Source organism: Nematolebias whitei, chromosome 7, assembly GCF_014905685.2.
Source record: "Nematolebias whitei isolate Nwh7 chromosome 7, NemWhi1, whole genome shotgun sequence".
In the NCBI taxonomy this organism is placed as follows: Eukaryota; Metazoa; Chordata; class Actinopteri; order Cyprinodontiformes; family Rivulidae; genus Nematolebias; species Nematolebias whitei.
This window is the reverse complement of record NC_056504.1, coordinates 42495797-42508002: the sequence shown is the minus strand read 5'-3', so window position 1 is coordinate 42508002 and position 12206 is coordinate 42495797. Positions and strand designations below refer to the sequence as shown.

Sequence of the window (12206 nt, the reverse complement as noted above, 5' to 3'; positions counted from 1 at the left end):
AATGTTAATGTGCTTTTAGTTGTAACAGTTTATAAGCAGTGCACTGAGATGTTTATTGTGTGTGTGAGCAGGAAGCTGCGAAGGCCACTGTCTGAACGGCGGCACCTGCCTGCAGAGCGAAAACGGCTCTAAACTGTGCCGCTGTCTGCCTCAGTACATGGGCGCCACGTGCGAGATTGACAAATGTCATTACTGTCGGGACGGCGAATGTCTCCCCAGTAATGGTTTTTCATCTACAGGGGAGTTCAAATGCCGGTGAGAGCACTAAGACACGCACTGTGGACAAAATCTATCGGCACATGTGACCTTCTTGCACAAAAGGACGTTTCTTGTCCTTTTCATTGCCTCTCTGGTTTTATTTTCTATCGCCTGTAGCTGCACAAACGGCAGAGTCCAGCCCAGCTGTTACACGTGTGATACGAATGAGTACTGTGCAAATGGCCAGTGCTCTTTAAATCCTACTACTCGTCTTCCAGAGTGCAGGTGAGGAGGAGAGTTATGTGCATCTACTTGCTGTCATCAGTTTTAGGCTCTTTGTTGATGACATGATTATTTGTCTTGTTTGTGTAGATGTACCTCAGGCTGGACAGGGTATCGCTGCGAGTCCGTGGCCATCAGCAAGGACGGCCAAGGTTCAAGTGGACGTAAGTTTTAACAGCAGAGAAGCTGGATTTCCTGCGATGAGACCGACTGAGCCTGATCGTTTGTGTTTGCAGGCACGGCCTCCATTGTGGCCACAGTGTTGATCCTGCTGATACTGGTCCTCCTGGCAGTAGGAGCTGTGCTGTGGTACAGGAGGAGAATGAGAGGGTGAGTAGCACTCAGGAATTATCTGGCTTCTCTTTCTTCCTCCCACTTTCTGTTTTCACTTTTACTCTCCTCTCTGTAATGGCGTCTCTTTTGCTCCTCAGGTCTAGCCGGCCCGGAAAAACCGGCTCCAAACGCTTGCGGTAATGGTCGCCAGGGTTACACGTCTTTCTTTCCTCATACCGTTTCGCCATTTTTGTTTTTCCTTTTTGTTGGTTTGAGTTGTTTTGCGCTCTTCTTCTCCCTAACCATAAGTCTTGGTTGCTGTCGTGCCGTGTTTAGTCCTGTTGAGTGTTTTGCCATTTTCCCTGATGGAGCTGTGGGACCATCCCGCTCCTACAGTCAGTTTTGTCTTCGGGGCAGATCTATTAACATGATACAATAAATAGATCTGTGTAGGTGTTATACTGTACTTTAAATCATACCTTTTTGACCATCATATTGTACTGTGCTTTGTTGTGTCTCGTGGAAGTCGGGATTATTTTTTGAAGGCTATTCTGAAAAATGTGACAAATCAGCTCGTATTTGCTCATCTGTGGAGTGCATCGTTTTCTTTATTCAGAGGACCTTTTAAAACCTTTAAAAAAATCTAAACATTAACAATCTTACAGTGCTGTTCTCAAGTTTTAACCCCCCTCTCCTCCGATTTCTTTATATTTTGCTTTCAAGGAGCCACATTATTCTTCTAAAGTGGTCTGGATTAACAGTTTTCACGATTCCTGAAGGTCTTTCAATTATTTTTGAGACCAATTGGTGCTTTTCCATTCATGCTTTGTTCAGTTCTAATCACTGTCCATGATAGCATAATGTGCAGTGTGGGCTCAAATAATGAGGAAAGCACAAGTGGAAGACAAAAGAGGCAGCATCACACTCGGAACCAAAAACTATCCACAGTAGACCAACAGCATCTTCAATTTATGCGTTTAAAACATAAGAAATCCAGCAAAAGAACTGAAACGGGGCCTGATGCACCATCCTTAAGGTGTTCATACATACGACTATCAGAATCATAACAACTTTACTAAACTACACAAATGCATACATCGTAATGTGTATTTGATAATCCTTCGCCTCACCTGGTTGACTTTTCAACGTTAAAAACAAATACAAACAACCGGGAATAGAGTTAGCAAAACAGAGTAAACGAATTATCATTTTTCCTCTCATAATTTACCTCAGCCTCCGCCATAATTTAATGTATAAAGAAAACACAACACTAGTTGCTATATGAAGTGGCAATGAAAAGATGTTTACTTACTTTTATTTAAAGGATGGCTGCAGATTGTTCTGAGGCGTGTATCTCCAAGTGCAACGAGAAGAACGAGATTAAGAGGATATATATATAGGGTGGTGTCCTGCAAGGGACAAACTACTGTACTCTATTAATTAAGTGCTTTCCGTTTTACATCATTTTTACTTTAGAGTTTAGTTGAGGAAACTTAAGACAGCCAAGTAAACCTGACATAGCATATTTTTTTACTTTCAAACAATACAACTAATTTAAGTTGATGCAAATAACTTGTGGTTTTTGAGTAATTAAAACATAATACTATGTTTTATAGCCCAGAATAGTGACATTTCTTTTTTGTGTGTAAACTGTATGACAGGTCTTCAGATCATAGCTCTGGAAATCACCTGGTTGGTGCTAAAACACTTATCTCTGTCTCTTATACTGTAATATTTGACTTTTTTTTCATAGATTGATTAAAACAGTGGGAGCTAATTGTCTTTGTGACAAACTGCTGGTTAGAAACAAAAGTTTTAAAATAGGTTATTTGCTTTGTTCTCAGTCATGTGTTGACAGGTTTATCTTTTGATTTTAGTTTTTTTCTTATTATTATTTTGCCTAAATGGGGTCAGGTTAAAGGTAAAAGGTTTAACAAGCAAATAAAAATCTCATGAAAATGGTCGGGTATTGTGCAACAGAAATCCTGAAAACAGTTGATCAAGAGTACAGTATGTTAAATATGACAAGTGTCTCCTTGGAAGCGCAAAGCATAAAGAAAAAAGGGATGACTCCAGACACAGTACTGTACATCCAGGCCCGGTAGGTTCTGAGCCGCCCGGACTACATTGATGCTGGTTTTGTGTTGGTGCCTGTGTTGCGGCTCAGCATGGAGGGTGCTGAAAATCATGCAGTGTCTTCCTTTTATTTGCAAAGTAGCTGCTCGCCTGCGTAGGCTCCTGGAATACAGAAATGGAAAAGAAGGTACGACTGTATTTGTCTTTATCGTTTCTGCAGAGCCAAGGGCTTCCAGCACCAAAGGATGACCAACGGGGCCATGAATGTAGAGATTGGAAACCCGGCGTATAAGATCTACGAGGGCGAGCCTGATGACGATGCTGGAGAGCTGCTGGACGCAGACTTCACTTTGGACCCAGAGAAGGTAGACAACGCCACTGAGCTGAAACCGACAAGGATTCACACGTTTCTTGATGGGTTATTCTGAATGTTTTTCAGCCCACCAACTTCACAAACCCCGTATACGCCACTCTGTACATGGGAGCCCACAACAGCCGCAACTCTCTGGCGAGCACAGACGAGAAGAAGGAGTTGCTATCACGTGGAGACGAAGAGCCCCTCGTAGACCCTCTGGCATAGACTGTCCATCAGCCGGATCGTAGTATTCCAAAACACTCCCCACTTCTTGCCTTTCTGAAGAAAAACTAAACAAGAATCGATTTAAAAGAAAAGTGTGAGATAAATTGCTAAAGTGTGAACACTGTAAAAACAAATGTACAAAAATGAAGGACTACTTTTGTATGTGATTGCAGTATTATATTTTGTTCTTTAGAGGTTCCTCTGGTCAAAAACAGACATTTTCTAAGAGATTTTTAATTTACACGTTCTCCTGTACCCTTTACCTAAATAGCCACTACCTCTGTAAAAACAACAACAACAAAACAGAAACGAGAAAATCAAACCGAAAAGATGCTATCATTGGAGCGATTTTAATTTTTTATTTTTGTATGAATTGTACAGATGAGGAAAAACGAACACTCGTTCCATTTCACCAGTGCCAACCGTTTGTCGTTTGTGTTGACTTTGAGCAGGAAAGGCAGACTCAAATTGTTCTTAAAAAAGAAAAGAAATTGGTACGTTTGTGTGTTGGTTTGCCGGGTTTCTCAGCCGGACTGTGCGAGAACGATCTGCGAGAGCACCGTTTGTGTATAGCACATGTAAAAAAAACAAAAAATGTCGACACCAGATGGAAACTACAGTATTTTCCACGATATATTCCTCAGAGAACAAAGTTCATGAAATGATTGTGTTGTCTTCCTTGCACAGAAACTCACATTTGACAGTATTATGTGTTCTGTGGGGGTTTTTACCGTAAGATGTAAAGATATGATTGTTTTTGTCTTAAAATTGAAGCTTGCGTGTTGGTCTGTGATTTGTGTCGTTGGAGAAAGGATTCAACATTCCTTAAAGAGAGATTACAGATGGCAGGGATGAAGTGTCATGTCTGAAAGATTAGTTACCAAGGTCTTCCTCAAGAAGCAAAGAAAGGCTGCCGTTTGGTTAAAACGTGGGGATTAAGATGATTTAGCTGGATCTATTGTGTCTTTTTCTTCTTTCGTCCATTGTTTTTTTCTTTTGAAGACCAGATAACGTTTGTTGCTTTGTGAATAAATGCATCTTTCTGCCTTTAGAGAATCAAAGTCTGTACCTTCACAGTCTTGTTCTGCCTCAGTCTCAAGTGCATTGTGTTCCTCGTCTTTAGCTCCATGAGATCCGAACTCCGCCGTGCCGCTGCTGCTAACGCCACCGTTCTGGCCGCTCCGACCCGTCCTTACGCTCAGCCTCTGTCCCCAAAATGCTGCTTCTGTCAGAAAACGCGTCAGCCATATTATCTTTACTGCATGCGTACGGTAACAAGTCTTCGGCGTAACAAGTTTTTCCTTTGCTTTCCCGTCGGGTGTTATCTTGCGCTGTTGTGTACATTTTGTCTTAAAATCGAACGAGAAGTACAATCATTTTACATAAAGGACACTTTTTGGAGAATCATACGTGCATTTCCAGACTTTCCTTTGGATTCTGTTTTTATTTTTTTTTTGATGAAAAATGACACATAGCTTTTATAGAACACGATGCATGGAGACTCAGACTTTCTTCTGGAAAGAGAATAATGTTTCATTTTTTGCTGGAGTACTTTACAAACACAACAACCGATATTGTCATAAAAAAATAAAAAAATGTAATTGTACAGACAACCAGCTGCTGTGTTTTTGTGTTTTGTGGAGAGAACGAGGCAAGTCGGTGTTGGAGACTTTAAGCATTTATTATGGAAATAAAGAATACAATCAGACCAAGTGACACAGGGTTACATTTATATATAAAATACCTTCATTTTTAATATACTTAAAAACTCCTTCAAAGTAATTATGTCAAATATGATTACATAATGTATTTTCATTGGCATAAATTATTTTGACCCGTCATGTTTCCCAACACACCTCAAAGTAACCCTTGATCATTATATTACCCTCCACTTAAATCAATACTTACGATAGTTTAGCGTTTCTGTAGAAATATAAACATCTTACCTGTTACAGATAGAACTTTGAACAAACTGGAGAAATTAACAAAGTTCAGTCAGGTCATCTGGGCGGTTTTGTTTTTTGTTGAGACGTTTCGTCCTTCATCCAAAGGACTTAATCAGTCCGAGAAGCCACAGCAACTCAATCCCACAAGCAGATTCCTTAAAGAGACATTTAATTTCTGCTTGTGAGACTGAGTTTGTGGCTCCTCGGACTGATGAAGTCCTTTGGATGAAGGATGAAACATCTCAACAAACCAAAGAAACCGTCCAGATGACCTGACAACTTTGTTGGAATTTTTTACCTGGATTATTAAGCATGAACTTTGATGTTTGGAGAAATATTTTAATTGACTGATGAGCTAATGGCTAGTCTGTGTGGGCCCAAGACCAAAATGGATCACTGCCATCTTAAAATAACTTATAACCATTTCATGTAAATGCTATCTTATACATTGTTACATCTCTGTCAAGATCACGGTACAGTTATTCTGGAAGAAATAAGTTTTCCTTCAGGAAGTGCACCAGTCTGCACAGGAGGTGCTACAGTTAGTTTCTGCTGACACTACCTAATGCTTGCAAATGATCAAAGTTTCACATAAATAATGTGATGTAAAGTGTGGACAGGTTTGTAGCGTTCACATTAACAACTATTAAGATTTTTAGACTTATGAACTTGCACTGAGTAGCTACTAGCTCAGACCTGGGCGTTGTACGGCCCCAGGGCCACATGCGGCCCTTTGGTTGACTCTGACCACCCCCCGTAAGGGGAATAACAAAATACATATGTAAACAAATGAAGTTAACCAAATCCAGATATAGATCCTCTCTCACTGATGATGTCAGCTTTGCTTCACATCTCCACCTCAGACCTTCAACCTGACTTTAACATTTCCGTTAAAGCCCAACAGAGACTAGACTTCTCTCACTAAACAAGAAAAAAGAACTGATAAACACCAAATGAGATGTTTAGACTACAAATGTAGGCACGTAAACAACCGGGACTCGAAATCACTGTTCAGTGACGATCACTATTATATGATGTTTCATAATATTTGGAGTACAAAGACAATATTGTGATATATTTACAAAGCTAAGAACTTTTTCCAGCAGTATATAAAACTCAAAATGAGTTTTGGGGTGAATGTGACTGAAAATGATCATTAATATAACGTCACAAATGGTAAAAATGTTAACAGTTTACCATTGTACTGGGAAATTTAATTGAATAAATGACATTTTTGTAAGGAAACCTCATTTTTTCATTGCTTAATCATAACAAATACTCTTACTAGCTTGTTAAAACAGTGCTATGTACTGCTTTTAATAATGAAATACTATTAATATTATGCAGTATTGAGTTAAGTTGAAATCAGGTCTCTCTTGTAAATGAGTCCTCGAGGCTCAATGGGATTTACCGTCTAAATAAAGGTTGAATGAAAAAGTCATTTGTGCCAGCCCTCCACAATGTTGTTTTTCATGTGGCCCCATGGAAAAAATAATTGCCCACCCCTGTACTAGCTTATCAATCCCGTCAGAATTCCACTCTTTTCCCCCCCGTTTGTTATCTGCAACAGGTAAGATATTTTTTGTTCATAACCTTTTCAAAGACCCCCCCACTTGAAAACATCAGAACTATTGTTTTAACAAACTAAATGCAAATCATGTGAATTCCAGTAAATTGTCAAATTTTGAGAAGTTTTTATTTAATGCCTTTAGCCTTCAGCTCCTCCTTGACTCTGCTGAGATAGTCTGGGTCAGGATACCCAAAACTGTAAAAACACAACGTGTGAAGAAGTTCATACTTGAAGGATTTACTCCAACTGAAAGAAATTATAATCATAAACTGGGGTACTGTACCAGCTTGGTCCTCCTGACATAGATGTCTTGTGGTGAATGTCATTCCAGGTCACCTGATCGTCCTGCCCAGTCGTTCTGGACGTCCCAACAGTGAAAATCAACTTCTGGTCAAAGGCTGTTTTCAGCAGTTTCAGCACTTCATTCCCTTCTTTGTTGTCTGGAAGATAGGCCGTTCTGAATATGCCCGAGTAGTGGCCACCGGGTTTGGGATGTTTTTTCTGCCAATGGAGGACAGAGATAAACACCAGTTGTGTTAAAAATAATTTAAAAAAGCAACATCATGATGTGTGTTCAAACATTTACCGTCTGCTTCCCACTTGGAATATCGTAAGTGATGATTATATGACCACATCCTGGAAATCCAGGGAGAGAACCTGGACTTTGGTACCAGGTCATCTTCCCATCCGGTTGGTCTCCCTCCATCATACCGAACACGTCTTTGCATATCGGACAAATGGGACCATTGTGCTTCTTTGTTTCTCGCAGGCAATCCTCACAAAATTCATGTTTGCATTTCAGCCGTTTCTTGTTGGTAAATAAATCCAAACATATCGAACATTTTTCGTCGTTATCGCCTCCTCCTGTTGCACCCACTCCTGAAGGCGCGTCATCGTTTTGCTGTGATGGATTCCCATTCAGCTCCGGTTCGTTGAAGGCTTCTTCTGATGGAGAGTTAAACCCAGCGGCACCAGAGGGCAGTGTGAGGGGCAGGGGCGAGGTAAGAACCTTCTGGTACAGACGTAGAAGAGCTCTGACAGCATGACTCTCCATGGCAGCGTTTCCTCCAGCTCGGTTGTAAACAGCTTTGACATTTACCTCACCCTGACCGTTGCTGGATTCTTTAAAGTCCACATTAAACTTAGATTTGATGGTGGCAACCTGCTGATGACAGGAACTTATCTTCTTCCACTGGTCCTGCCCCATGGTTAGTCCTGCATCAGTAAGAGGGTCGATGATGGTCATTTTTATCTTCAGGTGTGGAGACTGGGATCTGAAATCACCCTCTTCAGATTCAGTTTTCTGCATGGCGTTTATAGTCTTTCTGAAAACACCTTGGCTCGTTGATGGCCCAAAAACGCTCATTTCTTCAGAGGTCGTTGTGATTAAAAGCTTGTTCTCATGTTTACTGATGATTCTGAGAGCATCCCTCCAATTATGTGGAGCTAAAATTTTCAGAGGCACGACTGAACCGTTGCAATCAGGTAAACACTTTTGGACAAGATCTGTGAAGTCAGATAAAGCAGCAGCTGGTGCTCCGTCGTCCTGTTCAGCTTCAAATTTCACAATGACTTCACTTTTCATTTTAACTCCATTTCGTTGCGCTATACGTTCGATTTCTTCCTTGTAGACGTGGTTCATGTACCAGAAGTGACTCACTGCGACAGGACACTCCTCAGACGGTCTTTTACCATCAGCAGGAGCGAGTCCTGCAGCGGAAACACCGTCACTCTGGCCTCCAAACTGCCCTTTATCCTGGTAAAACACAACACAACCTGACTGAGACACATACATTATTGTTGAGAATCAGGTTCATTTATGTAATTACATACAGCTGGCTTGTCTGACACAGAAGAATTCATTGAAACATCATCTGGTGGTGGTTTATCCAGCTTGGTTTGTCCCAGGGTGATTGACAGTACGGTGGCTACATTTTTCCCGTCCTTTGTCGTCAATGTTTTATTTAGTGTCTGAAGATTCTGAAGATCATTCAGGTCTTAAAAAGATCAAATAATATTTTGTTATCAAAAAATTGTAAAGTTATTATTAGGACAGAAAGGCATTTCAACAAGTTGGGACAAATATAAATTATAGGATCACCTGAACATGAAACCAAAGAATCAATTGAACAATCATCGCACCTGGAGCAGGATTTATCTTTATCACAGCACTCTTGTCTTGTAAGATTTCTTTAACCGTACAGTTCACCTTAACTCCACCTTTAAGTTTTGTTGTGTTGAACCAAGTCTGCAGAGCTTTCTGCAGCTGCGTCTTCATTTTCTGCTCATCAGACTCTGACCACTTCAGTGAGAGCCTGAGCTTAACGTCAGGTTCAGCTCGTGATGGAGCCGTGTCATCCTGGAAACATGAAACAAGTTATATTATTATTCGTGCCATGTCACAAGAGCGGGAGTTATGAGCTATAAAATGTTCTCGAAACATTTGTTACTTGAAATAATGTTTAATCACAAGTTTTGAATTTATAGACGTGAAAGCGATGACTGCTTTACAAAACTAATATATTTGGTTACCTACATATGAGATATTTTAAAGCTTGAAATCCTATGACTCATTAAAAAGGATATTTCAGTCATTCGGAAGTGGAGTTCTGAGAAAATGTTCTACACAAATAATATGCTGCTTGTAGAAAACTCTTTAAACGACCTCAAGTTGAAGAATTAAAGTCTACGAGCTAACTTGTAGTCTGAAATACAAAAACAAACACTGACAGCAGCAGCTGGCTGTGGTTCTTCTGGTGCAACTTGGGGTTAATTCCAACAAGAATATAACTTTTCTGCCAAAGTAACTACCGGTAATGCAAAACTGACAGCAATGTCCATGTTTAAATAATAGCATATGCAAATAAAATGTGAGGATTTTATTTGATTTTTCTCTGCTAAGGCAGGGACGTCTCCTCTGCAGTGACAGTGACGCTGTTTCATTAAAAACAAAGAGGCCAAGCAAAAACTTTCATCCCGTTTGTCTGAGACAACACTTCTAAAATGACTTTGTGCAGAACGTTTATGAAAAGTTTGTTTTGAAAAGGCACAGATTCTGGATCAATGAAAACTTAGTTTAATATATTTTTTTGATCAAAACGAGCTTGTGGTTGAAAAAGGCAACACATTTATGATCAGTTGAAGAACACAAGTAGAGCTTTGTGTCATCATTTTAAAAAAAAATCATAGAAACCATGAGTTCCTCCCTACCTTACCTCATTAATTTACTTAATACATTATTTATTTAATTACTTCTAACATACAAAGCCCTCAACAACCTAGCTCATATTACAGATCTTATTGTCCCATATTTTGCTAACAGAGCACTTTGCTCTCAGACTGCCGGTTTACTTGCAGTTCCTAGAGTTTCCAAAAGCAGAATGGGCTCTTTCAGTTCTCAGGCTCCTCTCTTGTGGAACCAACTTCCAGTTTCTGTCCGTGAGGCTGACACATTGTCCAGTTTTACGACTTAACTTTTTAATAAATCCTATAGTTGTCTCGGTTTCTTGAACTATTCCAACCACAACTTCAGTGTCGACTTTTGACTTTACACGTTGCAATTGAATGCACGGAAAACTTTCCCCAGTTAAAAAGGACACCTAAAATAAGAAAAGCTACATTGAAAATACTCACTTTACTTAAAAATAAATACGGACTTTAAAGTTTAAACACAACATTTCATATGTGCTGAACTCTCAGGACTTCTCTGGAGGCGTTGAAGGCCCTGAGGGTTCTGAAGAGCTGGAAGAGGAGGCTGGGGAAAGAAAGCTGCAGCTCCGGGACCGGACTCCAAGAATCAGATAATAGAGGGATGGAGTTTTATTTCATTGGTAATGACACTGATGGACTTCGGCTCAGTTCTGTCTTCAACACATTAACCCAAACCATCTGATAACCTGTCTGACCTCAGCTCTTCTGTTCCAACATGCTGGATGTGAAGATATGGCTTCAGTTTTTATTCTGCACACATTTATTCAAGATTTTATTTTAAAGTAATTATGCATTCATATTGAAAATAAATGACTGGTATAACCATGTTTATTTTTGCATGTATTTATTTATTTATTTATTACTGTAACCATATTTATACCAAAGCTCCTAAATGAATTGTTTTTAAACAACAAAGTTTGTTTCTTACCTGATCATCGACGTCCATGGGTTCGGCTGGGTTCTGGTTATTCGCTGACATTTCGACAGTCTCCTTCCTTAAAACACAACGTTTAACATTTACACGACAACGATGAGAACTCTGGTCAGACGACGCATATTATCATAAAACATTATGAATTTAAAACTGCGCAGTTCGTTTAAAGTTGCTCACTTTCGCTTTTCGATGCTGCTCAAAGCAAACAAAGCGGAAAGCTTTTGCTCCAATAGTTCGATGAAACCTTAAAAACAGCATTATTTTATTAGTACTGGGATAAGTTGAACATAATACGGCTCTTTTTAGTATAATTTTAAGGTTAATTGTGGCTCCTGTAACTCACCGTGTCTGTGTGGACGTCTCCTTCCTGATAAATGAAAGCGAAAGCAGCTCGGAGCGTCAATTACGTAAAACTACGTAATTACGTAAAGCAATTACGTAAAATTTAGTCAAACAGGCTGCTTTTCCTTTCATTCATCTATAAAAAACCTACTTGTTTATTGTGAATGTGAAAAATATTCACCGCAGTTAAGTTCGTGTTAGGTTGGATATTGGAGCTCCGCGGATTCAGCGGTGACTTCCTGTCGTTTAAACCGACGCAGGCAGTCTGATTTCGGGCACCTGCCCTCAGTTTGACCCGTTCGCTTAGGGACCGTGTATCAATTACTCAACCCATGAAAAACGAAAAATAATAGGGTCCATGTCTTGTGACCTACTAACACACTACTGTTAAATTATTCTACTAGACTGGACACACGAGACACGCTTTGTTGCGCTTAGGACGTGCATGACAACAGTTGTTCAAAGATCATCTATAAATCTGCCATCAGAATTCTGAATGTTTCCTTTAACCCCTTTATCTTGTGCCATTTTATGTCAGCTTTGAGGATTATGAAGCTTTCCGTCATTTATGTTGGTAAACACCCACTGGAAGCAGATGGCTGCTCATCCTGAGCCTGGTTCTGCTGGAGGTTTCTTCCTGTTAAAAGGGAGTTTTTCCTTTCCACTGTTGCCACTGTGCTTGCTCAGGATGGTAGACTGTGACAAAGTGAAGATTCAATATAATCTGCAAGTTCCTTAGATAACTTCACTAATTTGCTGTTTTATGTATGTGAATGTTTTTGTACAGTGCCCTGA

At 39.9% G+C, this 12206-nt stretch overlaps 2 protein-coding genes and 1 long non-coding RNA gene across 3 annotated transcripts in view; 1 reads left to right on the top strand and 2 right to left on the bottom strand.

The window, feature by feature from the left end:
* Nucleotides 1–5010, top strand: part of LOC119412850 (low-density lipoprotein receptor-related protein 1) — a 151952-nt gene extending 146942 nt beyond the window's left edge. Inside the window, exons 79-85 of the mRNA XM_037679887.1 lie at nucleotides 72–255; nucleotides 376–483; nucleotides 571–644; nucleotides 717–810; nucleotides 912–950; nucleotides 3050–3194; nucleotides 3269–5010. Of these exons, the coding sequence (XP_037535815.1) occupies nucleotides 72–255; nucleotides 376–483; nucleotides 571–644; nucleotides 717–810; nucleotides 912–950; nucleotides 3050–3194; nucleotides 3269–3409 (785 nt within the window). The 3' untranslated portion in view covers nucleotides 3410–5010. The remainder of the gene's footprint in view (nucleotides 1–71; nucleotides 256–375; nucleotides 484–570; nucleotides 645–716; nucleotides 811–911; nucleotides 951–3049; nucleotides 3195–3268) is intronic.
* Nucleotides 5011–6966: 1956 nt separating this feature from the next.
* LOC119412849 lies at nucleotides 6967–8720 on the bottom strand. Its single transcript, XM_037679886.1, has 3 exons — nucleotides 7512–8720; nucleotides 7209–7426; nucleotides 6967–7120 (listed from the first exon to the last, which is right to left on the bottom strand). The coding sequence occupies exons 1-3, from the start codon at nucleotides 8718–8720 to the stop codon at nucleotides 7051–7053; spliced, it is 1497 nt and encodes a 498-aa protein (XP_037535814.1). The 3' UTR covers nucleotides 6967–7050.
* Nucleotides 8721–9208: 488 nt separating this feature from the next.
* Nucleotides 9209–11311, bottom strand: LOC119412580. The gene is made up of 3 exons (XR_005186935.1): nucleotides 11247–11311; nucleotides 11064–11130; nucleotides 9209–9284 (listed from the first exon to the last, which is right to left on the bottom strand). It is a non-coding gene; the product is annotated as an uncharacterized LOC119412580 (long non-coding RNA).
* Between the last annotated feature and the right edge of the window lie 895 nt (nucleotides 11312–12206).